Raw genomic sequence first — 20,220 nt, 5'->3', positions numbered from 1 at the left:
GGAGTTTACCAACACACGCTGTTGAACAAAGTTAAAGTTAGAAAGCATGTGATAAAATGAATCATTCTGATTCTAGGCCGTTGAAGCCCAAGTGATTTCTGTGAAAAAAAAAAAAAAGTATCTGTAATCAGGGTGCCAGAGTTCACACAGGGTTTGCAGGGTTGTGGGTACAATGCTAGCCTAGGGTGACTGTCTGTGAGGAGTGTGGTGTGTTCTCTCTGTGTCTGTGTGGGTTTCCTCCGGGTGACTGTCTGTGAGGAGTGTGGTGTGTTCTCTCTGTGTCTGCGTGGGTTTCCTCCGGGTGACTGTCTGTGAGGAGTGTGGTGTGTTCTCCCTGTGTCTGCATGGGTTTCCTCCGGATGACTGTCTGTGAGGAGTGTGGTGTGTTCTCCCTGTGTCTGCGTGGGTTTCCTCCGGGTGACTGTCTGTGAGGAGTGTGGTGTGTTCTCCCTGTGTCTGCGTGGGTTTCCTCCGGGTGACTGTCTGTGAGGAGTGTGGTGTGTTCTCCCTGTGTCTGCGTGGGTTTCCTCCGGGTGACTGTCTGTGAGGAGTGTGGTGTGTTCTCCCTGTGTCTGCATGGGTTTCCTCCGGATGACTGTCTGTGAGGATTGTGGTGTGTTCTCCCTGTGTCTGCGTGGGTTTCCTCCGGATGACTGTCTGTGAGGAGTGTGGTGTGTTCTCCCTGTGTCTGCGTGGGTTTCCTCCGGGTGACTGTCTGTGAGGAGTGTGGTGTGTTCTCCCTGTGTCTGCGTGGGTTTCCTCCGGGTGACTGTCTGTGAGGATTGTGGTGTGTTCTCCCTGTGTCTGCGTGGGTTTCCTCTGGGTGACTGTCTGTGAGGAGTGTGGTGTGTTCTCCCTGTGTCTGCATGGGTTTCCTCCGGGTGACTGTCTGTGAGGAGTGTGGTGTGTTCTCCCTGTGTCTGCGTGGGTTTCCTCCGGGTGACTGTCTGTGAGGAGTGTGGTGTGTTCTCTCTGTGTCTGCGTGGGTTTCCTCCGGGTGACTGTCTGTGAGGAGTGTGGTGTGTTCTCCCTGTGTCTGCGTGGGTTTCCTCCGGGTGACTGTCTGTGAGGAGTGTGGTGTGTTCTCTCTGTGTCTGCGTGGGTTTCCTCCGGGTGACTGTCTGTGAGGAGTGTGGTGTGTTCTCCCTGTGTCTGCGTGGGTTTCCTCCGGGTGACTGTCTGTGAGGAGTGTGGTGTGTTCTCTCTGTGTCTGCGTGGGTTTCCTCCGGGTGACTGTCTGTGAGGAGTGTGGTGTGTTCTCCCTGTGTCTGCGTGGGTTTCCTCCGGGTGACTGTCTGTGAGGAGTGTGGTGTGTTCTCCCTGTGTCTGCGTGGGTTTCCTCCGGGTGACTGTCTGTGAGGAGTGTGGTGTGTTCTCCCTGTGTCTGCGTGGGTTTCCTCCGGGTGACTGTCTGTGAGGAGTGTGGTGTGTTCTCCCTGTGTCCGTGTGGGTTTCCTCCGGGTGACTGTCTGTGAGGAGTGTAGTGTGTTCTCTCTGTGTTCTCTCTACGTTGGTAGGTGGATTGGTGACTCAAAAAGTGTCCATACATGACTGAATGTGTGTGTGTGTGTGTCGCCCTGTGAAGGACTGGTGCCCCCTAAAGGATGTGTTCCTGCCTTGCGCCAAGTGCTGCTACCCTGAACTGGATAAGAGGTTACAGACAATGAATAAATGAATGAATGAATGAATGAATGAAATAGACCTGAAGTGGTTAAAGATGATGAATGAATGGATATTTACCATTTGATATTTATCTTTGCTAAGAATGTTGCAATTAACTAATTAATCCATTTTTAAACAAAATTAAGTGTACCATTGCGGTGCACCAGTTACTATAGAGTCAGATAAACTGTAAATGGAGACATTCAAATTTAACATCAACTTCCAGACCTGTCTTTGACCCTACACAGATCTTTTTTGCTTTTCAGCTGAGACTGAACCTCTAAACAAAGGTGTTAGCCAGAAATGAACCAAATACACACAACAAATTTAGCAAATATATAGACGCTGCTGTATAGAGTGTCTGGAACAGAATGACATTTAAGTTAATCTGACGAATATTGAAAAAGCCGAGCTGAACTATGGCTGAATGATTAATCATTTTCATATAGAAGTCATATTGGAGTTGGGCTCCCAAGGGACACAGTGCCCTAATCATTGTCAGTCAGTGGAAGTCCAAGAAAGCACAGGTGGTTCTGCTCTCTGGAAGAATGGCATAGCCCACCTCTCCTTCATCCCAAGCATGATGCTAACAGATCTGGACAGTTTGCATTCTCCTCCAAGAGCTCCAGTGGCGTTGAGTTAGCAGCAGGTTGAAAAGGAGTGTCTCAGACGAAGCATGTGCTGCTCACCCTCCTGGACTCTGGGCATCGTGTGACTGGATAGTCCAAAGGATTTGGCGACAAATAAATTGGGGAAATCATAATTTAACACATAATTTGTTAACTTTAAGTTAAGAAATATTATTAATGGCATTTGAACAAATCATTTAATCATTGAACACAGCTACTAGCTTTTAAATCCTGAATAATAAAGCTAATGTGAATGTGTCTAATCTCTGTGAGTTTTCAGGAAGCCTGTCTTGGCTGCAGTACACCTCCAGAGATGTTTGTATTCATACAGAGCTCTCTGAGTGTGTATTCTGTACACCTCACTGAGTTAAGACTGTGTGTGTTTGTGTGTGTGTGTGTTTGTTTCCTCTCAGAGTGAAGAATGTGTGGAAGTGAAGACCACCGTCAGTGCAATCATCTGCAAAGCTGTCATTGTTACATGCCCCCCTCATATGGCAGGTGTGTATGCATGTGTATATGTGTGTGTGTGTGTATGTATGTTTTCAGAGTGTACACACCTTATAAAACACTCAACTGCAGTGACACAGAACAGCTGTCAATCAGACAGCCTGGGGTAGTCTCCTGGGCTATATAGGCCACGCCCCCTGGCAACTGGCTGCTGTGACGTAAAGTTGTTTAATTGGATTTTTTTAATTAACAGAATACTCCAGTGTTTTTCCGACTGATCTGTGTGTGAGGGATTGGTGGCATATATTAATTCACCACGGAGAGTAATGACGTGTTTTCCAGTAGGTATTACCAGACACACAACAGAAAACCAATTGACAGGTGCTGAAGCATCTGCCCATAGGCTTCTATTGATTTCCTTTTATTTAATATAGTGCCGTGCACTGAAAGTATTGTCCCTTGTCATTGACTGGATGCTGTAGTTAAGAGTCTGTAATAGCTGTAGTGATCCTTTAATCTTTAATTATTAAATCTTATTTATTAGTATCTACATGCAATTAGTTCAAGCACTGCTGCGCAATGTTCATTAACTTAATGAATTAATTATTGAATTAACAGTTATGAAATAATTCGTATATCTGTAACTGTTTATCCAATGGGCGGCACGATGGTGTAGCTGGTAGTGTCACAGTCACACAGCTCCAGGGGCCAGGAGGTTGTGGTTTCGATTCCCGTTCCGGGTGACTGTCTGTGAGGAGTGTGGTGTGTTCTCCCTGTGTCTGTGTGGGTTTCCTCCGGGTGACTGTCTGTGAGGAGTGTGGTGTGTTCTCCCTGTGTCCACGTGGGTTTCCTCCGGGTGACTGTCTGTGAGGAGTGTGGTGTGTTCTCCCTGTGTCTGCGTGGGTTTCCTCCAGGTGACTGTCTGTGAGGAGTGTGGTGTGTTCTCCCTGTGTCTGTGTGGGTTTCCTCTGGGTGACTGTCTGTGAGGAGTGTGGTGTGTTCTCCCTGTGTCTGCGTGGGTTTCCTCTGGGTGACTGTCTGTGAGGAGTGTGGTGTGTTCTCCCTGTGTCTGCGTGGGTTTCCACTGGGTGACTGTCTGTGAGGAGTGTGGTGTGTTGTCTGTGTCTGCATGGGTTTCCTCCGGGTGACTGTCTGTGAGGAGTGTGGTGTGTTCTCCCTGTGTCTGTGTGGGTTTCCTCTGGGTGACTGTCTGTGAGGAGTGTGGTGTGTTCTCCCTGTGTCTGTGTGGGTTTCCTCTGGGTGACTGTCTGTGAGGAGTGTGGTGTGTTCTCCCTGTGTCTGTGTGGGTTTCCACTGGGTGACTGTCTGTGAGGAGTGTGGTGTGTTGTCTGTGTCTGCATGGGTTTCCTCCGGGTGACTGTCTGTGAGGAGTGTGGTGTGTTCTCCCTGTGTCTGTGTGGGTTTCCTCTGGGTGACTGTCTGTGAGGAGTGTGGTGTGTTCTCCCTGTGTCTGTGTGGGTTTCCTCTGGGTGACTGTCTGTGAGGAGTGTGGTGTGTTCTCCCTGTGTCTGTGTGGGTTTCCTCTGGGTGACTGTGAGGAGTGTGGTGTGTTCTCCCTGTGTCTGTGTGGGTTTCCTCTGGGTAACTGTCTGTGAGGAGTGTGGTGTGTTCTCTCTGTGTCTGTGTGGGTTTCCTCTGGGTAACTGTCTGTGAGGAGTGTGGTGTGTTCTCCCTGTGTCTGTGTGGGTTTCCTCCGGGTGACTGTCTGTGAGGAGTGTGGTGTGTTCTCCCTGTGTTTGCGTGGGCTTCCTCCGGGTGCTCTGGTTTCCTCCCACGGTCCAAAAACACACGTTGATAGGTGGATTTGCGACTCAAAAGTGTCCGTAGGTGTGACGAAATGTGTGTGTGTTGCCCTGTGAAGGACTGGCGCCCCCTCCAGGGTGTGTTCCCGCATTGCACCCAATGATTCCAGGTAGGCTCTGAACCCATCGCGACCCTGAACTGGATAAGGGTTACAGATAATGAATGAATGAATGTGTATCCAATTATTTAAATGCTGGGTGTCCAATTTCTAATTTGAATTATTATAAATTGTAACATGTTTATTAGTCTGTAATATGTATGATCTAATCTGAATGTCTCAGTAACTAATATAAAACTCATATGTAACGTATAAAGGTTTTGATCTAGTGCCTGATTAATATTGAAATTTTAGGGCAGAGCAGGGGTTTTTCTAAACAACAATACATCAGCAATAAAAACAAAACAATAAACAGCTGCTTTGCGATGGCGGTCAATATCCCGAGTGTACAGTGCATTGTCAACTCACAACAGGACGAGGAACGAAGGAAAGAGGCTGTGAATATTGACTGAGTAATGACAGAAATTTGCAGCACTTTAGTCCAGTAATGGTTACAGCACAGCAGGCGATGGTAACACCACAGTGGAGCCAGGCGTGTACCAGCCTTCAGCTGACGTTCTTCCTGAAAGGCCCTGCGTTTCTGTAAATTTATGTAATTGCACTTTTACAGTTTGCTTGATTCAGTCCTAGAAATTGGTTGCATTTACTGCTTTCCTTGTTCTGAATAATGCCATGCACATTCACCGGTGTCGAGGCCTGGACTCTGGAGCGGCCGGTCCTTTGTTCTTTTGCGTCTGTTTCCTTTTTCATTCAGAGCCCCGGTTTTTTTCAGACACCCAGTTGTGAGTTGTTTTCTTACAGAGGACGCTCGGACACAAACACTTGTTTAGAGTGGAACCTGAATTTTCCCTTCTCTCTTAAAGATGGAGTTCCATTTTCTCGGCACTCGTTTTACTTTGATTTGTCTTTTGTCCTTATACCTGTTAATTTATGATTGTCTCTAATCTCCTTCCGAAGAGGGAATAACCTTTAGCCGAGAAAAAAAAAGGGTGACTTTTGCATAGCACTGTGATATTACAAGAGCAAGGACTATAGAGTGTGGTCCTGCGGGTGTGTCCTTTAGAGTTTAAGGGGTTAATGAGGCAGAGTTTGAATTATCGCGAGTGACGGTGCTCTGGGAAACGGCCTTTAAATCCGAGGCGAGCTGACGGCTGACGGCGAGCCTTAAAAACCAGAGGCGGTGCTGAGTCTCCGACACCTGTCCAAACGCGTTTGGAGATAAATAATAAAGGCCGCGTAGCTCCGAGTCGTCCATGTGACTTGTCCCCCTTCGGAGACGCGGGCGTCCTGCAAAATGCCAGCTTTGCCTTCAGTTGGAGGAGATGCACTGGTAAAAATCATGTAGTTCCTGAATGAAATACAAAGAGGCATACTTTTATCGTGTACTGTAGGCACATGCGCACACACACACACACACACACACACTCCAGATGTCTCTGCCGGCTCCAGGCAGCCAAGCATTCCTTCCTCGTCCTTTTGAACCCTTTCCGTTTATTAGCAATGCCTTTTCTGTTGATTCGAATCCATTTTGCCAAGTCTTCAGAAGAGAAAGTGCTCTTTCATCGTGCCCGGATCTGCATCTCCCTACGTAACGTTTCAGATGTTCTCCAGAGATAATCTCCTTTTCAGCCTCTCCAGCCGGAGGAGCCACAGCTAAGAGCAGACATGCCTGGTGATAATGATATTAGCGCTGAGCTCGAGCTGCAGCCAAAAAAGAAACCCTCCCAGATTACAGTGTACCGCTGTTTTTTTTGGGGTGTTTTTTTTGGTAGTTATTTTAACCACTTTTCTCCCACCTGCTATTTAGCCCCCCCCCCTTCACACAATAACAACAGAGCTGTGAGTGTGAAGCCTCACACGTGCTTTCCCTCAGACACGTGGAGCTCTTAGTGCAGTGTTTTTGTTTTTGTTCTTTTTATTTCCCTCATAAAAAGAAGAATTGCGGCTCATTCAGCATCACAGGGCAGCTGAAAGCACTCGGCCAGCACTAATGACCCTAATTATGGATGTCCCGCCCCCCGTGTCAGACCGCTCTTACGTACCACTCGTCTTCGTTTGAAATCTGAATACCCTTGCTGTTTCTTTTCAGTTCATTGTGAAGTAATAACCTGCAAAGGTTTGGTCTCCATTAAAACAGGGGCCCCACCAATACATCGGTTTTCTGATTTAAAGCAGTGGATAATCAGTGACTTGAATTATTATTGATATGAGGGGCGTTTACATGGTTTTAGTTCATTAAATAAACACTCAGGCAGTTGATGAGACATTGTCTGTTTAATGTAACGGCAAAACCATGTTGTAGCCCTTAGGAGTCTTAGTTCATTTGTGGCATTTTTGTATATTTCTGCCTTATGTTCTGGAATTAATGCCACATTTAAACAGTGTTCACCGTGCCTGTGTTTCTTTTCCCTTTTTTGTCCCTCGCTTTGCTCTCTCTCACTCTCACTTTCCCTCATCTTTACTCTGTTAGGAATGCAGAAAAGAGTCAGAATCCAACATTATTTTCAGTTTATTTTTTCAAAAAATTGAAAATTCATTCATTATCTGTAACCCTTATCCAGTTCAGGGTCGTGGTGGGTCCAGAGCAAACTTTTAATCATTGGGCGAAAGGTGGGAATACACCCTGGAGGGGGCGCCAGTCTTTTACAGGGCAACACACACATTCACACACACACTCACAACTACGGACACTTTTGAGTCGCCAATCCACCTACAAACGTGTGTTTTTGAACTGTGGGAGGAAACCGGAGCACCCGGAGGAAACCCACGCAGACACAGAGAGAACACACCACACTCCTCAGACAGTCACCCGGAGGAAACCCTCGCAGACACAGAGAGAACACACCACACTCCTCACAGACAGTCACCCGGAGGAAACCCACGCAGACACAGAGAGAACACACCACACTCCTCACAGACAGTCACCCGGAGGAAACCCACGCAGACACAGAGAGAACACATTACACTCCTCACAGACAGTCACTCAGAGGAAACCCACGCAGACACAGAGAGAACACACCACACTCCTCACAGACAGTCACCTGGAGGAAACCCACGCAGACACAGAGAGAACACACCACACTCCTCACAGACAGTCACCTGGAGGAAACCCACGCAGACACAGGGAGAACACATTACACTCCTCACAGACAGTCACTCGGAGGAAACCCACGCAGACACAGAGAGAACACACCACACTCCTCACAGACAGTCACCTGGAGGAAACCCACGCAGACACAGAGAGAACACACCACACTCCTCACAGACAGTCACCTGGAGGAAACCCACGCAGACACAGAGAGAACACACCACACTCCTCACAGACAGTCACCTGGAGGAAACCCACACAGACACAGAGAGAACACACCACACTCCTCACAGACAGTCACCTGGAGGAAACCCACGCAGACACAGAGAGAACACACCACACTCCTCACAGACAGTCACCTGGAGGAAACCCACGCAGACACAGGGAGAACACATTACACTCCTCACAGACAGTCACTCGGAGGAAACCCACGCAGACACAGAGAGAACACACCACACTCCTCACAGACAGTCACCCGGAGGAAACCCACGCAGACACAGAGAGAACACACCACACTCCTCACAGACAGTCACCCGGAGGAAACCCACGCAGACACAGAGAGAACACACCACACTCCTCACAGACAGTCACCTGGAGGAAACCCACGCAGACACAGAGAGAACACACCACACTCCTCACAGACAGTCACCTGGAGGAAACCCACGCAGACACAGGGAGAACACACCACACTCCTCACAGACAGTCACCTGGAGGAAACCCACGCAGACACAGAGAGAACACACCACACTCCTCACAGACAGTCACCTGGAGGAAACCCACGCAGACACAGAGAGAACACACCACACTCCTCACAGACAGTCACCTGGAGGAAACCCACGCAGACACAGAGAGAACACACCACACTCCTCACAGACAGTCACCTGGAGGAAACCCACGCAGACACGGGGAGAACACACCACACTCCTCACAGAAAGTCACCCGGAGGAAACCCACGCAGACACAGGGAGAACACACCACACTCCTCACAGACAGTCACCCGGAGGAAACACCGAGGGGTTTAAAAATTCCAGTAGCCCTGCTTTGTCTGATCCATTTGTAAACACTAAAATAATCTGTAATTATGGAAATACAAAGGGCTCCTGTGTGGTCAGTGGAATTGATAAAACTGAAGCAAGGGGTTGGTCTTAATGTTTTGGCTGATTGTTGTGTGTATTGAACTGTTAAAGTAATGAAATGTTAAACACAAATCTGTAACAAAGTTAAAGTGGCATAGATCTTAACATCAGAACTAATGAGGCCCTTTGATTTGTACTGACCATAAATATTCATATATTCTGGCCTTCGTACTTACCTCCAACACACGATGCTCAAAACGTCTTCCTCGATTTGAAATGCAGTTCCTCTTTCAAGTACGAGCAGATCAGAGAAAGCACAAATGCGGCTTCTGTCAGAACATGTGAAAATGATAAAAGGTGATAGAGGTGGTCTCTGCTGCTTACAACCTTGATTTTCTTTTTTTTTTTTCATTTTGGTTATTTTTTTTATTTTGTTCAGTTCTCACTTTTGAACTCCACACTGCAACACTTTCAGAAAGAGCTTTTTTTTCACACCTCCACTTTGCGTCCCATCTCCGCTCTGTGGTAAACATAAAAAATACTGCAAATTTACTCGCGTTTTTAAAAACACACCCTCTATATTTCTGTAGCTCGCCTTTTACTGATGTTCCAGCAAAAAACTTGTAGCATCTTCATAACGTTAAACATTCCACAGGGTTTTAGTTTCACTCGGGTTCATGTCCAGTTCAGGATATTCTTCCTGACATAAAAGGCCCTAAATGGCTCTAAATGGCCTGGTGCCTTCATACAGCTGAGCCCTACCCTTTCTCATCCAGTAAGTCTTCTAAGACATGGTCCTCGCTCCCATTACAACAGTCCACTGTCCGTTTTCTAATTCACATTTATCCCTAAGGTTTTTGCTGAATCTTCCCCCAGTTATCAATCGAGAGAAACCCAGTCGGCCTCTTCCTCTTAACACCACTGACCTGTCAAAATAACTCCGGGAGTAGGCAAACTGCCCACACCTGGCACATCAGCCAACAGTTGTTTTTTTTTTTAACACTAAGGTACAACTACAGCTTCAAAATCATTGTGATTCTCCACTGAGCTGTAACAGGGAGAATAGAGCCTCTGTTTTATACTCAGCACTGCAGAAACTGTACTATGTAGCTTCGGGAGGAGGGAAGGAAACCAGCCCCCTCTCCTCCATCGTACTTGATTTTAGGGAAGTAGTGTTAAAGTAAACTCTGCAACTGTAGGGAGAGCCCAGGAGCAAAAACATCACTTTTGATTCGCCAATCTACCTACCAACGTTTGTTTTTGGAGTGTGGGAGGAAACCGGAGCACCCGGAGGAAACCCACGCAGACACAGGGAGAACACACCACACTCCTCACAGACAGTCACCCGGAGGAAACCCACGCAGATACAGGGAGAACACACCACACTCCTCACAGACAGTCACCCAGAGGAAACCCACACAGACACAGAGAGAACACACCACACTCCTCACAGACAGTCACCCGGAGGAAACCTACACAGACACAGGGAGAACACACCACACTCCTCACAGACAGTCACCCGGAGGAAACCCATGCAGACACAGGGAGAATACACCACACTCCTCACAGACAGTCACCCAGAGGAAACCCACACAGACACAGGGAGAACACACCACACTCCTCACAGACAGTCACCCGGAGGAAACCCACGCAGACACATGGAGAACACACCACACTCCTCACAGACAATCACCTGGAGGAAACCCACGCAGACACAGGGAGAACACACCACACTCCTCACAGACAGTCACCCGGAGGAAACCCACGCAGACACAGGGAGAACACACCACACTCCTCACAGACAGTCACCCGGAGGAAACCTACACAGACACAGGGAGAACACACCACACTCCTCACAGACAGTCACCCGGAGGAAACCCATGTAGACACAGGGAGAATACACCACACTCCTCACAGACAGTCACCCAGAGGAAACCCACACAGACACAGGGAGAACACACCACACTCCTCACAGACAGTCACCCGGAGGAAACCCACGCAGACACAGGGAGAACACACCACACTCCTCACAGACAGTCACCCGGAGGAAACCTACACAGACACAGGGAGAACACACCAAGATCCTCACATTTTAAAGCACAATTACAACATTTTTCATATGTGAATTTAACACATTAAGGGAAATGAATGAAACAAAACTTTGGCATGTGCATATTTTTTCCTTCAAGTTTTTCCCAGAATGTGTTCAACTGCCGACAGAAATGCAGATTAAAATGATGTAAAACCCCATATTTAAGTGCGGTGTCGAGAATGTCTTCACTTATATTCACTTAGGAAATCAGCCCTCCTCTACTTTGACCAGGGGGAGTTTAAACTCTTGCATACGACTGCAAAATGACATCAGATGTGCTGATGTCAGCGAGGTGGATCTTTTCCGATTGGGAATTCTATGAGTTCCAAGTCAGAAATCGCATATTGAGTGGAGTGCAGTTTGAGCCCTTTCTTCCTGGAGCTTCCACCTCATCCTGGACTCAGCAGCTCTCAGGTTCACGCTCTGATCCATCCATCTTTTATAATGACGAGCATCTGCTCCCTCCTCCCACTTGTCCTCCTCCTCCTCCTCCTCCACTACTTTATCTTCCATGAGACTGTGTGTGTGTGTGTGTGTGTGTGTGTGTGTGTGTGTGTTATAGTTAACTTCTCTCCTGTTTACTGCAGCCACACTGTGGTCTCTGTCCTCATCCAGTAAACACAGCCACTCTGTTGATTTCTTTCTCTCTCAGTGTTTCATTTGGTTCAGAGCCGTGTTGTGGTTTTCCTCACATATTTAGTGCAGTTAATACTCAGCAAATGGCTGTAATGTGGAGGCACTGAAGCGGTGCTGCTCAGAGTGGCCTAATATCAATTTTGTGTGTGTGTGTGTGTGGTACAGAGGCTGTGTGTGTGTTTAAAACCAGTAGATGTGTTTTTATGTGGTACCCAACCTGTGTATGTGTTCACGTTAGTAGAAATAGACAGGAGGTGTGTGTGTGTGTGTGGGGGGGGGCAGTTTCTTGAGTGTTTTTGAAGAATGTGTACTTGCTGCTATGATGTGTGTGTGTGTGTGTGTGTGTGTGGTACAGAACCTGTGAATGTGCCTGTGTGTGTTTTTGAGTAGGTAGGTATAGGCAGGAGGGGTGTGTGTGTGTGTGTGTGTGGGCAGCCCCTTCAATGTCTTTGAGGAGTGTGTTCTTGTTCAAATCTTGCTACGGTGAGATGTGTGTGTGTGTGTGTGTGGGTGAGCTGTGGTTTCTGGGTTTGGTGAAGCACATGTGGGTGATGAAAAGGCCTGTCACGATTAAACCCAAAAAAAACAAGCAGAAATCCCTGAAAGACCCTATTTTAGTGAGTGCTCCACGAAATATTGTCACTTTATTGTTAGTGTAATATGAGCTTTACTCATTAAGAGCTGTACTGAGCAAACACACACTGTCTCACACACACACACACCCCAAAATGCCCTGCTCATAGCTACCAGCCTGCAACAAGACGTCCCACACAGTCATATTTACAGTGTTAAGTTTGAAATATCGCCTAAACATCTGTTTTACTGATATGTAGCGACAGCTGTGATTACAGATGTGGCTGTGTGTTGACTCGCTGAACCGGTTTGTTTGGGCCTTGGGTTTCGGAGTGTGTGTCGGCTCGGTACAGTGTTTGTTTGGACGTGGCTCGGGTGTGTGGGTGTCTGTGTGTGAGATGTCTTGGTAAATCAGGGTTTGTTTGGGCTAGCTCTTGGTTTTGATGAGTGTGTGGTTTGGCCGCTCTGAAGGGATTTCCCAAAGGAATTGTGGGCTAATATCAGATTTTGTCATGTGTTATATATCTGCAGACGCTAATGTGATAAATTATGTGCTTGTCCTTAAATCAAATTCAGAAATCGGGATTACATCCTCAGCATTAGAGCTGACGCAGACACAGGGAGAACACACCACGCTCCTCACAGACAGTCACCCGGAGGAAACCCATGCAGACACAGGGAGAACACACCACACACCTCACAGACAGTCACCCGGAGGAAACCCACGCAGACACAGGGACAACACACCACACTCCTCGCAGACAGTCACCTGGAGGAAACCCACGCAGACACAGGGAAAACACACCACACTCCTCACAGACTGTCACCCGGAGGAAACCCACGCAGACACAGGGAGAACACACCACGCTCCTCACAGACAGTCACCCGGAGGAAACCCACGCAGACACAGGGAGAACACACCACACTCCTCACAGACAGTCACCCGGAGGAAACCCATGCAGACACAGGGAGAACACACCACACACCTCACAGACAGTCACCCGGAGGAAACCCACGCAGACACAGGGACAACACACCACACTCCTCGCAGACAGTCACCTGGAGGAAACCCACGCAGACACAGAGAGAACACACCACACTCCTCAAAGACAGTCACCCGGAGGAAACCCACGCAGACACAGAGAGAACACACCACACTCCTCACAGACAGTCACCCGGAGGAAACCCACGCAGACACAGAGAGAACACACCACACTCCTCACAGACAGTCACCTGGAGAGAGCGACAGCCAATGAGAGAGCAGGCAATGTGCCCCACCTAAATGCCACTTACAGCTCTTACTTAAGGCCCTGTTTATGCTGTAAGAGGACAGGTATGCGCTGCATTAGCATCCATTTCTCTGCCACAGACTGTTTTTAATGAGTCTTCATCACCCTCTGAAGTTTGAGCAGATGTCGGATCAATATTAAGCCCCGAAAAGGCCTTACTTTCATTAATTTGGTCACAGATTCTAGCCACAGATTAAGCCAAGTCCAGGAGATGGACATCTTTCAGTGGACATGTCTCAGTGATGGCACCTTTTAGAGCATCGATACGCTTATAGCCAAGAGTTTTCTTCTTAAATGCAAGGTATTGATGAAGAGTTGGGCGGCACGATGGTGCAGCAGGTAGGTGTCGCAATCACACAGCTCCAGGAGTGTGGTGTGTTCTCCCTGTGTCTGCGTGGGTTTCCTCCGGGTGACTGTCTGTGAGGAGTGTGGTGTGTTCTCCCTGTGTCTGTGTGGGTTTCTTCCGGGTGACTGTCTGTGAGGAGTGTGGTGTGTTCTCCCTGTGTCTGCATGGGTTTCCTCCGGGTGACAGTCTGTGAGGAGTGTGGTGTGTTCTCCCTGTGTCTGTGTGGGTTTCCTCCGGGTGACTGTCTGTGAGGAGTGTGGTGTGTTCTCTCTGTGTCTGCGTGGGTTTCCTCCGGGTGACTGTCTGTGAGGAGTGTGGTGTGTTCTCCCTGTGTCTGTGTGGGTTTCTTCCGGGTGACTGTCTGTGAGGAGTGTGGTGTGTTCTCCCTGTGTCTGCATGGGTTTCCTCCGGGTGACAGTCTGTGAGGAGTGTGGTGTGTTCTCCCTGTGTCTGTGTGGGTTTCCTCCGGGTGACTGTCTGTGAGGAGTGTGGTGTGTTCTCTCTGTGTCTGCGTGGGTTTCCTCCGGGTGACTGTCTGTGAGGAGTGTGGTGTGTTCTCCCCGTGTTCGCGTGGGTTTTCTCCGGGTGACTGTCTGTGAGGAGTGTGGTGTGTTCTCTCTGTGTCTGCGTGGGTTTCCTCCAGGTGACTGTCTGCGAGGAGTGTGGTGTGTTCTCCCTGTGTCTGTGTGGGTTTCCTCCGGGTGACTGTCTGTGAGGAGTGTGGTGTGTTCTCCCTGTGTCTGCGTGGGTTTCCTCTGGGTGCTCCAGTTTCCTCCCACAGTCCAAAAACACACGTTGGTAGGTGGATTGGGAACTCAAAAGTGTCCGTAGGTGTGAGTGTGTGAGTGAATGTGTGAGTGTGTTTTGCCCAGTGAAGGACAGGCGCCCCCTCCAGGGTGTGTTCCCGCCTTGCGCCCAATGATTCCAGGTCGGCTCTTGACCCACCGTGACCCTGAACTGGATAAGGGTTCCAGATAATGAATAAATGAATGAATGATGAAGAGTTTCTTGCCCTGAAGCTTCTGTTGTTCAAAGAAGTGTTTGATGGCATTTAGTGACTGAAACCTTAGTGCTGTCCCAGAGAACACAGTTTTCGGGGTTTATACCCCTCTAACCCACACCTAGCATTGAGCATGGTGACCTTATGCTGATGTGCAGCTGCTTCAGTGTCCCACTGTAAATTCAGTATTATTTGAGGTTGCTTTTGCAGCTTTTTGGTTCAGAATCGTCCACAGAATCATAGATCATTCCGGACACATCCCCAAGTGTTTTTTTTAGCTTCCCGCTAGTTCTGTTCAGACATTTGAAGGAATCCAAAAAAAATAAGATCTGACATCAGAGTTGATGCTGAAAGCTAAGAGGCCAGTGAAATTTTAATGTGTTATGAACTCATATGTGATTCATCCATTAATAATGCCACGCTTTTGAGAGCTTTGATGTTTATATATTTTATATATTTTTTCAGTGACAATGTAAACAGGAAAATAGGGGTTAAATGAGGTTATGGCTGCTGCACTGAAGAGTTAGGAGTCCTGAAAAAAGCCTGGAGGACTGGGATACTGTGATTTAAGAGTGGGTGCCTTCTGGGGCATTAATTAAGTGTCTTTTCTGGCGTTTGCTGTCTAACCCAGAGTCGTGTTTATAATGTGAGTGGGAAGCATTTCTCACCCCTCTCTTCTCCCACATGTCTAGATCCCTGAAGGCAGAGAGCTGGAGAGCAGTCCTGCAGAAAATGTCGAGGTTTCTTCTGCTCCATTAGCCTGGAGCCATGCAGACGCAGCCTGTCCCGTGGTAACCTCCACCACGAGAGGCTTGCAGCTGGAGTAAAAAGCGAGAGAAGTCATGGTTTTGGGCATCGTTTTCGGGCAAATTTGGGCTCCCAAGGGTTTCCCACCCACCCCCAGAACCCACATAGTGTGGTTTCTGCAGTCCTGAGCCCAGAGTAGCAATGACAGAGGCTTTATTACAGGGCAGTGAAGCATCCCAGGCTTGAAGGTGTAATTTTAAGGTTAAAAGACTACCCAGTGTTGCTTTAAGTGGAAAAATAAAAGTCCGTAAATCACCACATTTTCAGAGAATCCCAAGTTAAAGGGCAGATAGTACCAGTTTGTTAGAGCTGTGCTGAAGGGGGCTACGTTACAGGAGTGAGGTCCGCCGTCCTGTGGAGCAGTGTCAGTTTAGAGATAGCTGAAGACGGCTGTTGCCTCGCGGTGCTGAGACAACCAGACGGCTGCTGTCTCTCTGTCACTCATCGTAGGGGGATATGACTGACCGCCAGGGAGCATCTCCTCACAGTCGATATGAGCCATGCCACCTCACGCTTCACCAGCTCTCCTCAAGCTAATGCTGCTGCTCAGTTTGTCACAGACGAGCGAGGGGTCTTATTAGTTGTTTATATACACTCTTAACTACAAGGGTGCCATCAAGGCCAAGAAGAAACTCTTTGGCTTCTCTGAAGGACCAGAGTATTTTGGCAGCAGTTGCATTGATGATTATTAATGTCTCTGGTGGGGACACAAACAAGGTGCAAAGTATAGAGGGGGGTAGCGGGGTGCCAGGGGATACAGGAGCTGCTAAAATGATCTGGAACTACTGAAAGCCACATAATATATTATAATATAATATTTAAAACATGCAAATTTTGAAATAATGTTTATTTATTTTAGCCAGTTTAACCCTTGAAATGGTTAAGACTTGCTTACATTTTTCATAAGTAACTAGCGCAGCGGCACTGGTCTGTCACTGTGGCGCTGTAGGGAATGGCTCCGTTATCTCGCTCCTGTTTGTTCTGCTGGAGAAAACGCTATGTAGTGCATGTAGCATGGACAGTGGTTTTTGTGTGTGATGCTGGAATGGTAGCATGTTTTTTGTTAGACGTGTGAATAGCAGACACAGGTGTGAAGCGAGTTATCTGTGCTTTGCTTGGAGTTTGCAGGCCCTTAATGGACCTCCATGAATATTTCACATTATTGTAGTTACTGACAGATATAAGTATGAATTAAAATGAAAGTAGCAGCTTAATTGGCTTTAAAACTGACAATTTTATTAAATTAACGGAAAAACCCGACCTCGCTACGGAAATTCTTGAACGCGACCGTGACGTCACTGGTGGACAACAGCTGAACAACGCCGCGGTAAAACACCGTTATGACTGACTGTTATGACAGTATCTAGCTAAATAACCAACATTATTCATGACAATAGCCTAGCAATAAGCTAAACTCAAATGTAGAGGTACCGTTATTCTTGTAAATGTGATCGAAGTCGAACTCGAATTCATCCGACACTATAAACCTCCGTAATGCAGCTACGTAGCCGAGTATAATCTGAGCACCGAGTTTAGCGAGTCAAGCTAACGTTAACTAACACCAACTAAAACAGGCGAAGTGAGTGTCCTTACCCTGTTTACCTCCATGTTACAGAGGCTCTTCAACACCTTTCGTTGGTGTCCTTACATGCCCATATTGTTGGAAAAGCGCCAGTGAAATGAGCTACAGATAACGGAGTGAGCGGATGGTCCTTTCCAAAGTGCCCGTTTAAAGTGGACAAATTTAGTCCATTTTCTGGATATTTTGGGATCTTTGGGCCATTTGTTCACAGATGTCCCACTGTACATTGAATGATTGCAGCCAAAAACAACACACCTTTTCGTCATTTTGCATTAAATTAAGTGCAGCTTCTAGAGTTGTTGTCCACCATCTACGTCACAGGCAAGACGCCTATTAGAGTTTCCCAACACCGTTGGGGGGGGCAACGGTCTTTTACACCTTATTCCTTCAATTAGTAAGAAATAACATGTTTTCTGACGATCAATAAACACAAGTTAGGAACTCAAACTCCACTGTATTTATTTGTTTGACACTTTCATATCGCTGCTGCTCAGCCTTTAAGTAAGACTTGTGCTCAGCTAACGGTCGAACACCGCACACTGGACACAAGCTCTCCATCAGCGAAGAGTAACAGCCTCTGTTCCTGGGATTTCTGAGACGACGTGTGGAAACCTTTTGTGTGAGAATTTCAAGAGGACAGAGGGAAAGAGAGAGAAACAAAGACAAGAGAGAGAGAGAGAGGCAGAAGGAAATGAGCAGTGAGACAGTGAGAAGACGAAATAAACAGGAAAGGAAGTTGAAGAGTGTATAAGAGACAAAGAGAGAGAGAGAAGAAAAGAGAGATGAAGATGGGGAGAGAGAGAGAGCACAGAGCAGAACAGTAATGGTATGGAAATGCAATGCTAAGCAGCGCTCCGTGTACAATTAGTAAGCCGAGTCATTTGTTCTTGCTGCTGACAGTGGAGTGTAATCAGACGATGCGCCTGATTGCCTCCGCTTCATGAAGCCATCTCTGGCCCTCCATGTCTCCCTGGCGAGGAACGGGGTTCCTGTTGTTCGAGCGGCTTCAAAATGTCAGGACTGGAGTGAAAATTAGCATTGGTGGCAATTACAGCCCCCCATGCCACTCACAACCCCCTCCACCACCACCACAAACACACCCCAACCACCACACCCCACAGCAGCATCGTAAACACACATCAGCTCATTTCTCTGCGACTTCTTTAAGAGCGGATCAGAGGGGAGCAGCGACATCTTCCATTTAGAGCCATCTTTCACACTGCTGCGTCTGAACCTTAATGATATTAACAATCATCATCATCACAATACTAATGCTGTTACTAGATTAATGAAGATACGCCTGTTTCTTACCGTAGATACAGTAGGAAAACGTGTGGACATTCAGAGCCACGGACGGGAAATATTTATCTTCTATAACTTCTTCATTGTTGTTGTTTTTTTTTTTAACTCTTTATGTGCTGAGTTTCATATTTTTAAAAACCAAAAAACTAAACTAACATTTCAAGTTACTGTTCGTAAAAGCTTTTCATGACAACTGACATTGACAAATTCATTCATCCTTATCCAGTTTAGGGTTTCGGTGGGTCCAGGAATACACCCTGGAGGGCGCGCCAGTCCTTCACAGGGCAACACACACATATCACACATTCACTCACACACTCACACCTACGGACACTTTCGAGTCGACAATCCACCTACCAACGTGTGTTTTTGGACTGTGGGAGGAAACCGGAGCACCCAGAGGAAACCCACGCAGACACAGGGAGAACACACCACACTCCTCACAGACAGTCACCCGGAGGAAACCCACGCAGACACAGGGAGAACACACCACACTCCTCTCAGACAGTCACCCGGAGGAAACCCACGCAGACACAGAGAGAACACATCACACTCCTCACAGTCAGTCACCCAGAGGAAACCCACGCAGACACAGGGAGAACACACCACACTCCTCACAGACAGTCACCCGGAGGAAACCCACGCAGACACAGAGAGAACACACCACACTCCTCACAGACAGCCACCCGGAGGAAACCCACGCAGACACAGAGAGAACACACCACACTCCTCACAGACAGTCTACCGGGGCTGGACTCGAACCCACAACCTCCAGGTCCCTGTGTGACTGTGTGACTGCGACACTTCCTGCTGTGCCACCGTGCCGCCCTACAACTGACATTAACCGGCATAAATATGTAGTTTCACAATCCAGACTGAGATCGCTAAAGCGGACCACCTGCCAACCTGGCCCAACGACCCATACACACAAAACAGCGCTTACAACGGATGCTCTCCCCGACACAATCCTTCATTCGTGTTCAGTCCGTTAGCGCTGCGTCCTGATCAGGGTCGTGGTGGGTGTGGAGCCTCTTACTCAGAGCCACTTAAGTCAACAAACTCAACCTTCTGCACATACTGTGACTTATTAACCCTTTAAGCGTGAGTTGTTATTGTTGTTTTGCTATACGTTGGATTTACGCATTAACATTCGCTTTGCATTATTATTGAAATGCACTCACAGAAACACTAATGAATTCTGTAGTTACATAATCACATTCAAGTCATCAGAACTATCTCTGCTTTCACCTCCAAACACAGCTGTGGTGTGGATAGGAAGTTCACAATATGCACTTTCAACAAAAATTCTCTATGCTTCTGCTGTGTGTGTGTCTGAAGGAGTTAACCCTAAGTTGACCAGGTCCTGATGGCAGGTCCAGGCTTTTATGCCTCTCTCCTGTAAGAATAACTCAGACAGTATGCATGATTTTACATATAATTACTGGATAATACGCCTTAGGATGTCATAAGCCTTAGATTTTAAGGGCTCAGTATGAAATTACCATGCTTTTGTTAGCACCAGCGTTTAAAAGCAGCAGCTCCTTTGTAACATCCCTGTCTCTCTCTTAGAAAAGCAGCCTTTATTCTTTGTCTGAGAAGAAGCTGCTCGATGACTGACTACTTTCAATCGATACGTGGGACTTTATTGAAAGAGTCCATATGCTATGCATTTTTTTCCCGTTACACACTTAACGGTATTTGTGCAGCTATATCTGCCATTACCAGTCTTTTGTGAAGCCCTTCACGTGACGTTATGCACCATGAACCATGCTGGAGACGTGTGTGTGCTCCCCACACTTGTCACACAGC

The 20,220-nt window shown here is 47.5% G+C and overlaps 1 protein-coding gene across 1 annotated transcript in view; it reads left to right on the top strand.

Moving 5' to 3' along the window:
* si:ch211-127i16.2 (probable flavin-containing monoamine oxidase A) overlaps window positions 1-20,220 on the top strand; it is a 74,032-nt gene that overhangs the window by 15,305 nt on the left and 38,507 nt on the right. The window contains exon 7 of the mRNA XM_066651602.1: window positions 2,705-2,789. Coding sequence (XP_066507699.1) covers window positions 2,705-2,789 — 85 coding nt within the window. The remainder of the gene's footprint in view (window positions 1-2,704; window positions 2,790-20,220) is intronic.

Source organism: Hoplias malabaricus, chromosome 18 (genome assembly GCF_029633855.1).
Source record: "Hoplias malabaricus isolate fHopMal1 chromosome 18, fHopMal1.hap1, whole genome shotgun sequence".
Classification (NCBI taxonomy): Eukaryota; Metazoa; Chordata; class Actinopteri; order Characiformes; family Erythrinidae; genus Hoplias; species Hoplias malabaricus.
The sequence above is the reverse complement of the archived record's forward strand: the minus strand, read 5'-3'. Positions and strand labels throughout refer to the sequence as shown.